At 48.1% G+C, this 18,321-nt stretch overlaps 1 protein-coding gene across 1 annotated transcript in view; it reads right to left on the bottom strand.

Moving 5' to 3' along the window:
* The window catches only part of FRMD4B (FERM domain containing 4B), an 86,517-nt gene extending 68,615 nt beyond the window's left edge, over nt 1–17,902 (bottom strand). Inside the window, exon 1 of the mRNA XM_059823202.1 lies at nt 17,741–17,902. Coding sequence (XP_059679185.1) covers nt 17,741–17,902 — 162 coding nt within the window. The remainder of the gene's footprint in view (nt 1–17,740) is intronic.
* Between the last annotated feature and the right edge of the window lie 419 nt (nt 17,903–18,321).

The raw sequence follows: 18,321 nt of genomic DNA on the forward strand, positions 1-18,321 counted from the left end.
CTTGCTAATCTGAACAATATAATTGATTTTCTATGTAGTTGGACCAATCCATCATGAGACAAGCACAGCTGTCTGGCTCAGTTAAGAGGTGGCGTGAGCAGTCTTGAGATATATATACACACACATCTACGTTTTCAGCTTATTTTCATTGATTTTGCATTGTTTGTATAAATGAACAATTTTTTTATGTTTTTGCAACATGCCCCCAAGCTGGTCTTTTTAGCAGTTATTTTTAAAAGCCTGCTAATATTTAAGCTATTATCCAGCAAAAGAAGCAGCAGCATAAAATTCATGAAGTATCCCTCTATCTCATCTCATTCCCAATAGGAAATTAGCAGAGTGATGTAACAGCCCCATTTTTGGCAAAACCATACTGTGATACTGGGATGCAGGATTCTTACTATTTCCCAAAGTCACTCATATGCTTTGCACACAAGCAAGCAATAAAACCTCAAAAATGGAGAGGAATGAAAAGGAGACAAACACTATCCGATGCAGAAATACAGTAATATCAAAATATTGCAGCCCTCCTAACTTGCAGGCAGGTATGGCAGCAGGCTTTCAGCAAGAACCTGATTTACCCAGATCTTCAATAAAAAAGGCAGATAATTAAGAAGAACCACACAATTCTCAGAATCTCCATGTGTGGAAATTAAAGCATAGGGTGAGATTGTGATCCTATATAGCAGGTTAACATGTTCAGAAAGGTTTCATACAGCTAGAAAAAAAAGCACATTTTCCTCCAACTCATTTGTGGCACAAAAATTAAGACAAATTCTCTGCCTAAAATCGGGGCAGATTTTCCAAAACATCAGCCCTTTAAAAAGAAAAAAACAAGGCAGAGAGAAAAAACCCTACTTTTTGGCTACTTAAACCAATTCCCTGTGATATCCTGAGCCTGAATGTTTATTTGCGGGGAAAAAAACATATGCAGGATATTTATCCTATTTCTCTTCAGCAGAAACATCCTCCCTCTTCGAAGCTGGTTGTTACACACATGGATGTCTAAAAATATTGTGTGTCATCCAGTTAGGAAAAAATAAGAAAAAGAAAAAAATAATTAGGGTGTAAACAGGAAACCTCAAAAAAACTTAAGCCAAAAAAAGCTGACAGAATAGCATATCTCCTGAAGTGTAGCTTAGGAATGGGAAATCATGAAGGGTTCGGGTCAGAAGCAAACCCAAATGTGTTGCACTCGCTCCAGGCCAGATTTCACCTCCCAGAACTGGGCAAATTAGAGACATCGCTTGGCATAGCTGGCCATATCTGTTGCCGACTCCTATTTAAGACTTTGTTTTAAGACGGTCTGGAGTCTTCGCTACTAGGGAAAGCCAAAAAAAAACCCCAAACCCTAACAATTCTGTGACCAGAGAAGATTATATATAAGCTGTACATAATTGAGACAAAATTGCAAACTGTTTCTACCATCGAAATGCTCGGAGGTCTGTGCGTGCATCCCAGCTGTTCCCATGTGCCATGATTTGGGCTTCAGCTCCCCACGTGCACACGCTTCTGGCACAACTGCGTTGCACCGATGGGTAACTGTGACCTGCCCAGGGACAGGATGGCTGTGCCAGGGTCCTGCATCCACATAAACACACATTGCAGGAAGCTTTAAAACCGCCCCCCATCCAGCGAGGCTCCACTTCTTTAACACCCCAGACTCCACGAAGAATCCTTTGGAAGCAGCAAACCTTTTCCCCCAGTTCTCCTCTTCCCTTCCTCTGAAGACAAACCCTTTTGCTCAGGCACGGGCGTTACGGAGCACCCGCAGGGGCTCTGCCCGGAAAACACCCGAGTGTGACACCGGGGATTCGGTCCCAGCTGCACAGAACTGCACGTGTTACTTCCATAAGCTCCTTGCAGGGTAACCACGTGAAATTAAGCTTCACTGGCAGATAAATAAGCTCCGGAAGATATTTTACAGGCAGAAGAAACCTGCACTGATTCATCCAGCCATGAGAGAGAAAGGGGAATAATTTTCACTAAATAAACAGCCGGCACACAAAGCCTTAAACCTGCACTTTTTAAAGTGAGAAATTAGGCTGTGGTGCATCATTATAACATGGATTGTAAAAACTGGCTCATTTATTCCTGAAGCAGGCACACCACAATGGCTCAAGCAGTCAGAGCGCTGAAGAAAATCATATGGATGACAAAAAGCAAAAGAGCAATATTCCCACTCACTCACAAGGTGCACGTGGTCAGTTAGGGAATGCTGTCCCTTCGCCACACCGACCCAGCCTCTGCAAAGCCTGCGGCATGGGGGGGCCCAAAATCCTGCCGTCCTGCTTTTGAGCGGTGACTCAGAGACAGCAGCGCTGCTTTGCAGGTGTAGGAGAGCCCAGAGAACCAGCTTCACACTTAAAAGAGAATTTAATCTCAAAATCCCTACCTGAGCTGCAGTTAACCAGCTATAAGCATCACCAGTAATTTCCTGCAAGGGTTTTTTTTTTCCCCAACCCCTCTTCTGTAACTCATAAGCCTGTAAGAGATTTCAAAGCTTAATATTGAAACCGCTACACCGACCTCAGATTTTCATCAGCGTTTGGGTCGGTTTTTTTTTCCTTCAGTCCTGAAGGCATTTCGGATCAGATCCTCAGCTGCCTTAGATCAGCATTGCTTCACTGACTTTGATACAACTGGCTGGCTTATGCCTGTCCTGTAAATGTGCACAACTTGACGAAAATGTGAAATAAGATGCAAGAATGTATTGCAAAATGGAGCTGCCCTAACTAGGCACATCTCAGGAAAAGAAAAGCCTTTGCCTGTCCTTCTGGAAGGAAGGGGCCTGCATGCAGCTGTGGGGGGGGGGGGGAGAGGGAAAAAGTTATAATGCCTGAAATGACCTCAGAGTTTCCTGGTGTGTCTGTTGGGAGAGCAAAGCCTCGTCGTGTTCCAGCACTCGGAGTTGCTCAAAGCTTTAAGGAATAAGCAGAAAAATAACAAAGGGGTTTGGTTTTATACCATCATTTCTATGGAAACTTTTTAAAGGATCCACATAGGTCTCCAAAAATGCCTTGATGCACACTTCTCGTCAGCCTGTTCGCAGCCCGTGGGTCCTCCCTGACCCAGCGTAGGTGCCTGTCACTGAGTGTCCCATGGTGGGAGGCACATGGATGGATGGGGGGGTTGGAAGCACGCCACCCTCACAAGGGTGTAGATCTGGGGAAGGGCAATGCACCCCCACATCCCACTGCCGCACCCCACCCCGCTGCATGCCTCTCCATCACCTTTGCCAGCAAGGGGTACAGCGAAGAGCCCCCAAGTGATGCTTCCTCTGCCTGGTCACCCTCCCCTCGATGAGGTCTCGACTCACCGCTACCTCCCGCTAAACCCAAAGGTTGTCTCTGGGTCTGAAAACCCGGGTTTCCCCCCAGCCTCTGCACACACCAGCCTGGGCAGCCGGTGGGTTCCCTGCTGCAGCCCCGCAGCCTGGCTCACGCAGACGCGATAAACCTGACATGATCCCTTCAAAGGCGACAGTAGAGCTTTCACCAGCTTTACAAGGGACAGACCACGTCTCCAGACATACTGCCTTTCCTTCCTAATCTCCAAGTCATAAAGAAACCTCTGGCTGAAGTCCTGGCTCCAATGTAGTCAATTAATTTTTCCACTAACTTTAACAGGGCCAGGATTTTGCCTAAAATCATTTGTTATCTGGCTATTAACCTTAACAGAAGCCAGTATCTGCTCAACATTAAATAGCCAGCGATGCACTGAAGTGGCTGCTTATGTCTCTCACCCTTCGTGCTATGGCAAGCCACCTTGTAGGACCCATCTCACCTTGCCAGGGTGACCCCAAGTGCCACCCCCGTCCTTCCCAAGGGCTGCAGAGCCCACCCTGTCCCAACACTCACAGGGTATTTACCCACAACCGTCACAGGGACTGTACAGAGCCATTCCTGACCTCAGGGTGTCCCTGTGCTTCTTGTCTCAGGAGCAGCCAGGCAGGGACAGACACATGAAGACCAAACTGAATACAACATCCACAGAAATAATGTTTTAAGATGAGACAGGCTGGAGAACTTAAGCACAAGCTGGTACAAATGCCCCTTTGATGATGCTTTCCATGGAAATGCTGGCTCTGCTGAAGTTTGGCAAAGAATGAGAGATGAAACACACTGCCTGAAACTGGGGGCCAAGAGGCTCTCCGGGTTGTATGGCACCTTCCTAAAATAGCCACATGAACTGAAGATATGATGAAAAAACTGGCTCCTGCAGAGCATCAACTGACTTTCATGTAAGCCCCACCAGCTGAGCCAGTAAAAAATCTGGCAAAGCAACAGCCCAAGTGCTCTCCCCCTCACTACAGGCACTGTGGCTTTTCAGGGCCAAGTGCCAACACACTTTCCACGTGATTCTCCTTTTCCCCATTTATTCTACTATTTCTCATTGCAGGGGATGGCAAATCTAAGGGACTCTTTCACTGGTTTTATTGATGGTTGCTAATTTGTACAGGACACAAGAGGCACAGCCTCTTGTGGTCATTAGAAAAGATCCCACTCACTGGAGCAGGTCGTGGGGCTCTAAATCGCATCCTCCTTTCCTCAAATGCAATGCTCAGAAATAATGATGAGCACACTGCAATAAAAATTCAAAACCAAAGAACAGTGCTAAATGAAAATCCAGGGAACAAATTAATTCAGTCTTCCTCAAAATGATAAATACAGTATCCCAGCCAGGAGACAAAGCCCTTTGTCAAGAGCAAAATGCAAACAGAAGAGTTGCTGCTTCTTGCTCTCTACCAGGAGCATGCCTTTAAAAAAAAAAAATGAACCCCTCTCCTCCCTACAAGCAAATTTTGCAGTGTGGCTGCCTTTCCTGATGCTACTGATGGTGGTTTCACGTACTCGCTGCTGCTCCCTCCCACACGGGGATGCAGGGGGTGTTCACTCATGCACAACCTGCGCACCAGCGCACCGACGAGCATGCTACAAGCGCGCAGGCAGCATCGGTTCCCACGGCACAATGCAGAGGGATGCACTGCAGCAGAAGACCCTTTGCTGGTTCTGCTGGCCCCACACTTTTCAGCTGACAAGGAGCATCCAGACAGCATCTCACCTCTCCTGACACTGCCAAAGGCCACGGGATCTTGCCGGAAGTGTTATCAGTGGATGCTGAGTCCCTCTGACAGAGGGGGGAGAGGTTAGCCATCTTCTTGAAGAAATAGCCCCTTTGTCGCATCAGTATTCTCCTTTATTAAATAAAGGCATCTCATACTCAAAACGGAAATGTTTTTCCAACAGGTTATGTCATTCCACAGGTGCTAACGTTACCATTCCTACCACTTTGCAGTGTATTTAAAATAACAGCAAGAAAAGAATAGACAGGCAGCTCTACAGCTAACCCTAAAAATCAGGAAAATTAATAGGAAACAATCAGTGCAAATCTGCCACAAATATCAAGTCAATGAAATACTTCATCCAACATCTGCTTTCCTTGGCAGAACACAGCTAATAAATCAGTGTCTGGTGGAGACATGCTTATCACCGACAGCACTGAGGCACTGCAGTCAGGTCATTACCGTGCACAAGCCCATGGTGATGTTTTGTTCCAGCGCAATCTCCTGGGAACTCAGAGGAAAAAGAGATCCTGTGGGATCAGAGCACTTTCCTGACACTACCCAACGGAGTAAATGCGGTGTCGGCCCCGAAAAGGGCACTGCCTGGGGCAGCAGCATCCTCTGCCCTTGAACGAACGGTACCCACCGTGGGGCAGGACTGGATGCCTGCCCTCCCGTGACCTGTTCTGACCTTCTGCCTCAACCAGAAGGTTTGAAGCAGATCAGTTAAGCTCCTGCTTCTTTGCTTAAGTCTCTACAACATGAATCTCAGGACATATTCTGTGCAGAGCTTCTGGTAACTTTTCCTGGGCTTTACCCCACCCCAGAAGCCATCCCTGACCCACCTGAAACAGAAGCTCAGCTTTCCCTGTTATGGGAATAGTTACAGAAGACTAAAAAATCCCTTTAGCAAGGGGTTTCCCATCCCCAGAGACCTGCACCCTGCCCTTGATGCCTCTTTGCCTCTTCCCAGCCCTGAAGCTCTCCCCCATCTCTTTGATGGCTTCCCACATGCTGCTCCTCCATCTCCTCTACTGCACTTCTTGCTTTTCCACCACCTCCCTGCTCACCTGGGTTTTTGAGGGAAGGCACCTGAGGCAGAAGACACAGGCGGAGCAAGCCTTGACCAAATACCTGCCACCATGTCCTCCAAGGGCATCTTGCATCTCTTCCCCCCCCCGCCCCATCAGGGTCCTTGCACCCAGCTCATCCCCCACCCTGTCCCCATGCTCCACCGGACTTTTCCAGCTGCTCTCATGCTTGGCAGCAGCCCCTCGGGAAACCCAGATGTCAGCCTCGAGCAGACATTAAGTAAGCAAGCAATGAAAAATATTTTTTTTTTTTTTAAAAGGGCTATATCACAAGTCCATCTGAATTGCCTTTAACTTCTATAACTCTTAAAAATGCAAAGAGCAAGCAAGTAAAACAAGAAAAGCCTAAAATCCTAAGCTCTCTGGAAAAAGTCAAAATAGTGGGTATTGGCTGCAACGGGTGCTGAGCGGCGTTTCTGCGGCGGTGCTGGTGGCGAGGAGCCAGCCTGCCCAGCCGCCAGCACCTTGCCAGGCACTCAGGGGCTTTGACAGATTTGGACTGCTCCACACTCCACTTTTAAAGCAAAACAAGCCCTTTGGATCAAAGGCTCTTTCTCAACAGCCGTTAACAAGCTCCATGTGCACTGCTGCATCTCCAGTGCCAACCTCTTCATGAGGGTTTTTTTTTTGGGGAGAGGGATGGGGACCTTACTGATGAGACATTTAATAGTTACATGTTGAAAAGAGCTACTGTACTCCTGATACACTGACCACCTTTTCTCGGGACTTATGAATCTCTGCTTTGTTCGGTTTAAATCGTATCTTAGAGCAGCCTATAGGGTAATCTCTGAAAACAGGTTTTCTCTGTAATCGGAAATTACAAACCTGCTCTCCAGCTGCAGCAAAGTTACCAGAATCAAGCTTGGATTTAGCTCTTTCCCAAAGCAGCCAAGGCAGCACTTAGAACAGCAGGAAAAAGCAGCTGTAATGCTGTGAGTAAACAAACAGTCCCTTATCTCCACAATGGCGTGCAAAAGATGCAAAGAAATTTTTATGAACTCATCTTTCAGGGCAAAGAAAAGAGTGAGCAAAAAGGTTTCAGCCTGCACTTCCGAAGTACCCCAAAGCAAATGCACTTTGCTCCGTGCTACTTTCTGGCCGCCTGCTCTCCCGCACGATGTTTAATTCGGCATGCAATGTAACAGCACTAAACAACATTATCTGTCACTGCAAAGCATCAGAAATTAAGATACAGCCTCTTACCTCCAAGCCACACTCCCTGCTGGTTTAAAAGGACTGGAAAAACCAAGCAGCACACAAGAGCATGCATGTACTAAGCCTTCGTGTTTTCTGTACATTTGAGCTGGGGGAAGAAGGGAGACACGATCCCGGACTTCTTCCGTTGCCATATAATCTCAAGGAAGTGACCTTCATGTTTGTTGCTTTGATTACAGATTCAGAAACAAAAGCCCTTCCAGCATGAGTCAGGGGACACAAGACATTGAAATGTGATTGTTAAAAATGGAGGCGAGCTGGGAAAGCATTACAATTATTTTTTTCCTTTGTAATATAAACCCCTTTATTATGAAACAAAACCAAGTAAAAAAAACCTCAAGCAGTAACCAACCTAAGACACAGCACAAGGTGGCTAGCCCTGGGGCAGCGAGACACCTCGCTGTGGGACCACGGGTCCCCGCCAGCCCCCCTGTGCTGTGGCAGCTGGCCAAGGACCCCCCACGCCAACAGCTCTGTGCTTGTTGGGAGCTGCCATCGTCCCCTCCGGCTCTTCCTCCCCGCACACCCCCGCCCAGGGGACAGAGGGACCTTTATGCTAAAACTTGGCACGCTGCTAAAACTTCAAGCCGCCTCCACTTTCAACCCCTGGGATGGGGGGCTTAGCCCCACGCAGCAGGGAGGCTCACCTACCGATCCGAAGGTAGGTGGGTGAAGGAAGATAACCAGAGCTTGACTTCTCAGCGCACCCGCCCTCGTTTCATACAGGCGCATCTCCACAGTCCCCTTCTGCGACAGGCACCCCCGGGTGCAGTGTTCCACTGGATTTCCCCAGCTCCTTCCCAAAGCGCACTTTGGTCCGCTGCCTCTGACGGGGGCTACCGCACGCGCGTGGGACAGTTTACACCCTTGGCCATCAATCTGAGTTTCTTCTGGGGTCAGAGTTGGTCTCCAGGAATACAGTTTGCTGCTGGTGGAGGTGCAAGAGTACATCATCTACCTGCTGTTCCACTGCTCCCTTTGCAGGACTCTTTTCTGTGTGCAAAACTCCGAGTTAGACTCCCTGATTTCCTCCCCTCTGGCACATCAACCTACAAGGCTTCACACAGCTCTGGGCTTCGACACAGCAACGCTCACTGTGTCAGGCAGAGCGTCGGTATCACACAAAGGCACAAAACCTGAGCTCTCCTCCAGAAGAAATGGCAGATGACTATGTAACACCGCTTTCACTGAAAACAGAAAAAAACAAACCGGAAAACTGAAAAACTGCGCACCCAAATCCAGGAAGCTGTAACCTCCAGAGCTCCAACCTGACCCCCAGGCAGGTACACAAGAGGCACAAGATCTCAAATTTACATGTGCAATTACTTCAAAATCTGAAATACAATCCTCTTCCTCCTTCACAAACACAGCTCAACATTATTAATTTCCTTTTATGTGACATGAGTATGGGTATTCAAGCTTTTAAATCACACCACTGACTCACATCCTCTGGCTTATGGTAGGAAGGCAGATGCCAAGGGAACAACACAGCCCAGGACCACAGCATCCAACATGGGCTGGGAGATACAGGCCAGGGGGAACATCACAAAACACTACCAGAGCAGATGGAGCTCTGGACACGCACCAAGACAACCTCACCTGGGAGCGAGAACAACCTCTCGCCTTTAGCTGGATGCTCTCCTTCAGTTATTTATGCTCCCCACAACTGAGCAGTGACTATGCACAGAGAGGACAAGCTATGAACACTTCTCCACCCCAATTTTTATAATCCATGGATCTATTTTAATAGAAAAATTGAGTTCAACACCTGGAACAAGCTAACTTGCTTTTTATCAGAATGGGAAGCAAGAACCTCGGGGTCAAACTTTTGAAAGCAACACCTGACCAGAGCACACAGATCTCGCTTCTTACAGGTACCGAGCCCTCCTGGTCCAGCTAAACTCCCCCAAACGGGAGGCTCCGTGTACCAAGCGTTTGAAGCCAACAACGGGCTCCATTAAGCTGCAGAGCACAGTGTGAAGCCAGAGCCTTACTGACGCTGCCGGGAAGAGGGGCAGGGCTGCCTGGTCCACACGATCAAAGACCGCCAGCCCTCGCCTGGGCCAGGGGTTGGGGCTGCCTCCATAGATTACCAGCAATCCAGACACCTCCAGAGGCAACTCACCCCGGCTACCCCAGACACCTGGGATGCAGTGAGGTGCCAGAGGTGTCTCGCCCTCCTTGTTTAATACAGAGGAACCAGCTTTGATCAAATACCCACCTTTTAAATAGCTGCAGACAAAGAGATTTTTTTTCCCCCAAAGTGACTTTGTAAAAGCTAATATTCTCATAGTCCTGAGACTACAAAAGCTCTCCTCACAATGCTCAGTATCACAGGTTGCATGAAAAAACCATGAGCTGGCCCCACATCAGGCAGGAGGATGCCAGGTCAGGTCCAGCCAGCTGGTCCAGACTGCAGCAGCGACCTAAGGGGTGGCAGCGAGACAGTTCTGGGAGAGTATTTCAGAGTAACAAACTTGTGCTTGTCTCCAAAACACAGAACCCAAAGCCCCAAAATAAGATGGAAAATAGACAGTGAGTCATTTTTCCTTTGAGAAATGACGTGAAGGTTACCTAGGTGGTGCCAACTCCTGCCTTGCTGGGATAACCACAGGGACAGGAATAGCTGGAGGAGGGGAAGAGCGCAGCTCCTCAGCGGATCCAGGGCTTCCAAACAAATACAGATCGGGGCTGTGTAATTCAGTTCTACTCTGGGCCACAGACTTTTTCTAAACAAGAAGAAAAATTATTGTTTAAAAGAAATACAGTGTACCGGTAAGAGGTTCCAGCAGTGGGAAGCTGTTCAAGCAGCAAGAGTCAAGCAGGGGGAAAACTCTCTGCAATTCAGAGGCCACCAGAAGAGCTCCGAGCTGGGCTTTGGGGACGGCAGCACTGTGAGTCCCCCCCAAAGGGTATGTAACCCTACAGCGAATGCAGCACACCTCAGCCTCTCTGCATGAGGTGAACAGATGCGACGTGCTTGACACCAGAGAGGAATTACTCCCACTTTCGCTACGGCTTAACAAACACCGACTTGCACGCCTGCTAAGTGCACCTGCCCAACCAGATTCCTGATGGGATTCACCTACACCGGCATACTTGCTCTCCCAAAACAACTGTGGCAATCAGACATGTCCAGTCTGGCGTCAGCCAAACAATTCTACACTCCGCACAATGGGGACCTCTTTGCCTCAGGCAGACACCTTTCTAGAGAGATTGCTCCCCTCTTATTTTTTTTTCCTGTCTATCTACAACCTCAGTTTTCCTCTCCTATTGCACTCCTGCTGCCTTTTCCCCCCCCCCCCCATCCCCTACCTGTTTGTTTTCCCATGTTTTCTTGCAAGTTTGCACTCAGTTTGAGTATCAGGGTTTTTGACATACACCTGAATGGGGTCAGAATGATCTTTTTTATTCCTTGGTCTCTCCCCTCTTTCCTTGCTTGCACAGTCGGCACTTTTCATGCTATATAATTCTTGCACTGCCCTCTCCTACTCTTCCAGCTTCTTCACTCCCGTCCTCCAGTCCTTTGCCTTCCTCTCCAATACATAAGCCAGCAACCTGCCTGCACGACATACCAACAAGCATGTCCTTCTCCACACCATGCACCCTCCACCCAGCCCACATCACCCTACCTAGAAACCACTGATGCAACGAGAGGTAAAACCAGGGTGCTCAGAAAACAGCACATAATTAGCAGTGGCCATGGGGTGTAAGTGCTGTATGCAGTAACTTCATCACCACTCCCAGCTCTGCTGGCACCACACATCTGCACCCAACGGTGAGCAGGAAGATGAACACCGGGGCAGCACCTATTCTGCATCAGCTGGAAAACAAACCACAGAAAGAAACATCACAGTCTTCAAGCTAACATTACTTGGATTGTCAATGATGGATTTTAACAGCTAAACAATGGCACATTCAGGCTAATCTCAGCATTTTGATGACCCTTATTCCCCTCACCCCTCCTTCCCCGACACGCAGAGTTGATACATGTTTAAATGAACGACAAACCAATTAGCAGGGAGAAGTGTACATGTGTATTTGTGTGTGGGAGGGTGTTTAAGCTAATATATTCCAGTGCTGATAGCTTTATCCTCTTTGCAGTCTCTGGGAATGAACCGGCCTCCATCTGTAGAGGAGATTAGTAGAATTACTAATCACTAATTATGACTCAGAGGTTTTAAGAGCAATGCAGACTGTACAAGGGTGGCCTGATTTTTAGAAAGAGAGAAGACAAAGATAGTACAGTGTTATTTTAAGTACATGGACAGTCCATCCAAGATTGCAAAGAACTGCAGTGACAGCGCTAGCAAAAGGAGTGACAGAAAGCTAAACACTCAGAAAGACAAAAAAAGGAAGTATGAAAAACCAGCATGTGCCTGAAACACTTAATTTGCTTTTTCATAACCCTCTTGTCCAGTCAGAGCAAGCTGGCCAGCCTCTGCACAAGACCGAAATGGAGATTTATCCAGGCAAGTTCATGCAATGATACCTTTGTCCAGGAGTCTGCTTCTGAAAAGTGGCGCCAGCGACATTTGAAATGTAACGTATTTTGTGAACTGCGTCAGATCGAAAAAAAAAATATTTATAGAGGCCAAGGCAGTTAGTGAATAGAGGGCACTGTTTGAAACTGGCACCGCGACACCCTGAAGGAAATGAAATGAAGTTCACAGTCTGGTCGTGAAGTTTGTCTGCTAGGGAAGAGGGAGGAGTGGTACAAAAATCGTATTTTTGTTTGAATAAACTCTCTCGAACAGAAAACACTATATCATGAGCTCAAATGTTTGGCAGAGAGCTTCGGAAAGCTGCTGTTGGAAGTGTGTAAAGCCAAGTTTAACTCTAAGCTGTCGGGAGGCAGTGCCTGGAGCCGGTCCTGTTCTCAGCTCTACAAGAGGCTCCCAAAGCTCCAGCCCCAGGGAAGCCTCTGCATGCCGTGTTCGGAGGTGATGGGAGTTTCAAGCAGAGCCAAAGCTCTGCAGGTGATGTATGAGCAGTGTCACAGCATTAGATCAGATCCCTTCAAAAAGAAGAACAGCTGGATGAAAGCAGTCAGAGCAAAAGCTTTTCCAGAGCAACCGGTAATTCCTAGTGCCCAAGTTTAAATCTTTGAAGAGGTACATATTTAGCATCCTCTGAAAAGGTCTTCAGGCTCCCTTTGGAAAGCCCTGACCCATAAGGACGCCTGAGATAGACCCTGGGAGCAATGCTCAGAGGAAGCGTCTGGTGCAGAGGAAGGAAAGCTCTGCCCTGACAACACAGCACTCCCCCTTCACGCTCGCCCTCACTGCTCTAGTACCGCTTTTCATTGTGAAGAGAAGGAAAAAGGCTTCTCCAATTCTGTTGTCAGCATTTTTTTTTTAATAACAAAAAGTTAAGGTGTGGTAGCAGAGGAAACATGGTCCTCACTATCCAAACCAACTACGCTAGCACCATAGGAAACAGAAGTCAACCGCTTCCTCTCTCACTCCTCCACCCCAGGTACATATGGGATGGACACATGTACAAAGCTTATTTATTGTGCTTCATCAGCAACATTTTTTCACTTCACACTGAGGAAATGACCTTTCAGAGGTTAAAAAGCACTTTAAACAAGAAACGCATGTGAATTCAATTTACACTTTTACACCAGAGATAGTTAGCCAAATTACCAGTGTAGCTGAATAGTTTAATCGCAGAGATGCTCCCATACCCTGTTTGCGCATCCAGCAGATATTAATCACAATGCGTCATCGTGTTCTGCAGGGAGTTTGGGGACAGTTTGCCTAGCTTCTCTTTTCCCCTTTGCACTGAGCAGACTGACATGCATTTTAACCCTGACACTAAAGCATTTACTTGACCCATTTTTAATTTAGAAGTGTTGGTTGCATTATCAAATACTTTGATAGGGGCTAATAAGGAATGACTGTGCTGTGGGACATAAGTGAAAATTGGTATTCATACCACAGGGGAAGACATGCACCAGAATATGGTGGTAGTGTTGACATCCCAGTGAAATTCAGCCCAGCGGGAACAGGAGTAACTAAACATGGGACAGATGTTGATCCCAAAAGTTTTTGGCTTTGCCACTGGTTATTAAGTGCATTTATATAAAAATTTCGCTTTCTTTTTTACTGCTCTATAATTAAACCTAAGACAGGTAGCCTATAAAAACAGCATGTGGAGAGCCCTGTCAAAAGCTTTACGTTGGAAGAAGTATCAGGACACCCAGAAGTGCCATTGGGGCATCAGAGGGGGCTCTGGGAAGACCCCCAAAGCCCGGCTGGCAGGGCAGAGCGCTACGTGCCAGATCTCTGCAAGAAAATACAGCCCTCACTCCTTTCCCTTGTAGGAAATGGGTACCCTTGCATGAGGGCTTCTATGCCAAATTCTCACCTAGGATTTTTTCCCCAAGCCCTAACAGCCCCAATAGCTCGTATTGACTTGCTGCAGTTAGAAAGATCTGTGCCAGCTCTTCCATCAGCTGTCTCTGCAATTCTCTGCTTTTTCTAGGACAGGCTTTCAGATGCTCTCTGCCACAGACAAGACAATATTCCCTGGCATACAACTCAACTGCTCACAGAGGATAAATTCACATACTGTACAACCCTCCTCCCCTCGCATGGGTTCAGAGGTTATTTCAGAGTGAAAAGGGACACCCCATCAGCACTTTGGCTCACAAACTCCTCCAGATGAATAGGCCTGGGCAAATAGGACATCCCTTCTCTTTTGGCAGATGAGACAAATAACATGTCCAGTTTTGGGCCTCTCACTACAAGGAGGACATTGAGGTGCTGGAGCGTGTCCAGAGAAGGGCGACGGAGCTGGTGAGGGGTCTGGAGCACAAGTCTGATGAGGAGCGGCTGAGGGAGCTGGGGGTGTTCAGTCTGGAGAAGAGGAGGCTGAGGGGAGACCTCATCGCTCTCTACAACTGCCTGAAAGGGGATTGTGGGGAGGTGGGTGTTGGTCTCTTCTCCCAAGTGACAAGCGACAGGACAAGAGGAAATGGCCTCAAGTTGCACCAGGGGAGGTTCAGGCTGGATATTAGGAAAAATTTCTTTCCTGAGAGAGTGGTGAAGCACTGGAAGAGGCTGCCCAGGGAGGTGGTTGAGTCACCATCACTGGAGGCATTTAAAAGACCTGTGGATGAGGCACTTAGGGACATGGTTTAGTGGTGGACTTGGCAGTGTTGGGTTACAGTTGGACTTGATGATCTTAAAGGTCTTTTCCAACTTAAACAATTCTATGATCCTGTGATTCTATGACAAGCACCTTGGAGCAGAGACCAGCTTGGGAAAGTGCCTGAGCTTGGCTTGCTGGGCTGAGGCTGAAGTCCCTGCACTGATAACTGAGTGAAACAGCCAGTAAGACCTGGGAAGGCGTTTCCTACACACACATGCTAGAAACAAGAAGGCTAAGAGAAGGTGACTGACAAAGACTGGTTTGTTCTTGTTGGTTTGTTGTTGTGGGGTTGGTTTTTTTTGCACTTAAAGATGCTAAGGCAGGTAAAGTCTTTACACTGGCAGAGAGGATTTCAGCCTCCCCTGGCCAGACAGCTCTGCCCACGTGACAATCTCCGCACCTGCCAACTTCAAAAGGCGTAGGTGAGAGCCCTGGGTAGAAGCATAAAGGTGTTAGTGGCTTTTCCATGTTGGGACTCAAGCTCAGGGCTCCCATAAGGCTAGCAAGCATTTTATTAAAAAAAAACACAAAAACACCCCCCAAAAAATCCAAAAAGTTACCAGTCCAGGGAGAAGCAATCCTACTACCTTTCCTTTTACCACAATAATGCAGATGATTAAAAAAAGAAACCTGCTAGCAGTGTCCAACTCACCCGAAAATAACCACTAACCCACAAAACATGAACCCCAAATACAGATCAAAGCAAACTGAAGCCTCCAGGGCTGACCAGCAGTGCAAAGTGCCTGTCACCTCACCCTTCCCTGCATGTCCCTTGCACGTAGCTCAGTGACAAAGTCCTGACTTGTTCCCTGGTTTGTTACACCGAGCACAGCCCTGGGAGTCCTCAGAGAGCGCAAAAGCGTAAGTTTAGTCAAAAGAGCCTTTATATACAAACCGTGGTATTTTTCACACCTGGAATATGAATGTGAAAGAGTTACAGAAATATGAACATTCTTGATGAAGTCAAGGTGGGAAAGGACTTTGTTAAGCATCTGCCCACATGCCAATATGAATAAGAGCACAGAGCAAAAGTGTGCTTTCATGGAGCTGCACTAACTACAGGACTGACTTCAGCAAAAAGTTACGACAAATAGCATCCCTAGCAGGAAGGAAAAGAAAAAATAATATTTGATTCAATCTCTTACAGGGCTCCAACATCCAAACTGATCAGTGACATTTAATGCTGTGTACTCAGCCGTGCACCCACTGCACTCAGCCGGGATACTGCCAGTGGTTTTAACAGCAAAGAACCAAGACCTCAGCACAAAGCCCAATGTGTTATGCAACCCAAGGAAGAGCTGCGGGCCATTCTTTCAGCCATCTCTTTAATACACCCCATATTACCCCTAGGAAATTCCTGACAGCAAAATGTGAGAGTTGTCTTGTTTCTGTCCAGTTTCATCTCACAGGGATGCTAAGGCACAGTCCAACCCTCCGTGCTGTGAACACAGGGCAACAGGTCACTGCACATCCCCAGCAGTCAACTGCGCTCTCCTCGTGGCTGTGACAAGCTGCGGGCAGAGGGGAGCAGGGAAGGGGCACTCCCCATCCACCTCCCGGCTCACCAGCTGCCTGGAAGGATGATGCAAGGACCCATCTCCTTGTTTCACCCATTTTCACATCCCCACTTTAGGCATAACTCAGTGATGCTTTTCATAAAGATGACAGATTAATCCACCAATAGCCACTAGGACACACTAAGTTTGGACAGAGGTACAGTCACACTTTGTTTTGGAAAAAAAAAAATCTCTTTTCACTTCAAGCCAACCATCAGAGAATTGCAGCTGAACAGACTGAATACAGCTGTTTTCAGAGCTGGTCCTTACTGAGCCATTATTCCAGCCCTGGAGGGATGGTGTTTGCCTCCATGGGGACACAGCAGGGAGTGAAGGCAGTCCGACCTCCGTGCTCTTTACATGAGCAAACTCCAAAAATAACACCCATACAGTACAGGTGTAGCTAGATATTATATATAGAGAAAGAAGGGAGCCAGGGCTACATCCCACATTTCTTCAGGTCAGTAGAGGTGGGCAGATGGAGAGCCACGACACCTGTACTCCTACATTCCCTAATTATACACAATCTGTATTCCTCAAGTGACACACGTGTCACATATATCACAAAGTGTTTACATCCATCATCTGTACAAGATGCCAAGGTGCATTCGAGCACTTAAAAGCACTTCTATCACTATAAAGCTGTTCTCCCACTCCCGGGCATACCTTAAAGCTAAATAGCAACAGATCCCTTTGGGATTAAATAGGCACAGATGCCCTTTTAGCATGACCTTCCCATGGAAGTTACATCCTGACAGTTCTGGAGAGCTGTTTGCTACAAGCTGTGTCCTTCTCCGTATTGCAACACACCAGGGAGAGGGGAGAAGCAACTTTGAAATATTCAACATAATCTAGCAAAAACACACACACACTGACACTGTGACCAGGCACACATCACAAGTTTACACGTGGGACAAAAATACAGGCACACAAAAATAAATAACTGCCATCAAAAACAGACTCCAGAAAGAGTGACACCGCCCTAACTGCAACTGCATACCACGGTAATTGCCAGTATGGTGCTGGATTTTTTGCCTGCAGGAAGGGGAGACTCCCAATAGTTGTTTCAGGACTCACTGCAGCCCCCCCAAGTAGCAGCCCCTTTGCAACGCAGAGTATATCACATTACAGTCTGCTGCCATTCAGCGACACAAACAGCAGAAAAAGATACCGCCAGTCTCTCCCATGGCAGCATCGTGCTCCGAGTGCCCGATGGCAGTGCAGGCTGAGAGCTGAGCTCCGTCTCCCAGATCGCGAGCATGAGGATGGTGACAGCGGCGAAAGGGGCTCCCGAGGGGCTGCGATACGGGGGCAGTCAGCTGCCGAAACAGTTTTAGATAAGCTGGCTGCTAAAACACATTTAACATAGAAAATACCTCCCTCAAACCCTGAATTTGAGACAGACACACAGTGCTGGCTGTTTGAAAGCAAAATTGGACATCAGCGCAGACTCTCAGGTTATAAACCTGCCGGTATCTTCACACCGGGGCTGTGCGAGCCACGGCTCGGGCACGATGCTCTTCACCTCGCCCCGTCCCAGCCACCTCACCCGGGGTGTGCGCGCTGAGGAATCAGACAGGTGAGCGAGCACGCGCCCGTCAGGTGGCACGATGCTTTTTTAACAAAACCTGGAGCGATTACTGGGGGTTTTTTACCTGGTAGACATCTCTGAGGCCACACCATGCTCGCAGGGCTTGCCGGCAAGCCCGCAACCGGGCAGCGTACCACCTCCTCAGTGCCGCCACCGTCACCGTCCAGACGAAGCGGCTCCCGCTGAACAGCAGATCCTCCACCCCGCACATGAACACCGAAGCCATGAGCTGCTCCGCCGGCAAAACAAAATCCCCGTCCCGGTTGGCTCCCGCTGGCTCTCGCTCCCTCGTTCAAACGCCTGGCATGACGGCAGCCCGGTTTTATACGGCGGGCGGAGGGCAGGGGTGTTGCACAGAGCCAGGGTCAAGCCTTAAAACAAACTCCTCTTTCACTGCGCTTCCTGGGCAGATTCCCAGGCATGCCCCGGCCAGCGGCGCCTGAAGCCGAGCCAGCGGCTGCAGTAGCTCAGCCCTACCAGCAGCTCACACAGCAGCCTTGTCCTTCTTAGCAGCTTATATAAATCTCCGTTAAGCTCCAGTAGCTACCACTATGTTTCCTAATTAAATTTTAACCCTTTTGCTGTATGCCCTGACAACAACCCCATTTAGATGCTGCGGGAGAAGGAAACCACTCGCCAACGTTA

This window comes from Gavia stellata, chromosome 12, assembly GCF_030936135.1.
Source record: "Gavia stellata isolate bGavSte3 chromosome 12, bGavSte3.hap2, whole genome shotgun sequence".
NCBI lineage: Eukaryota > Metazoa > Chordata > Aves > Gaviiformes > Gaviidae > Gavia > Gavia stellata.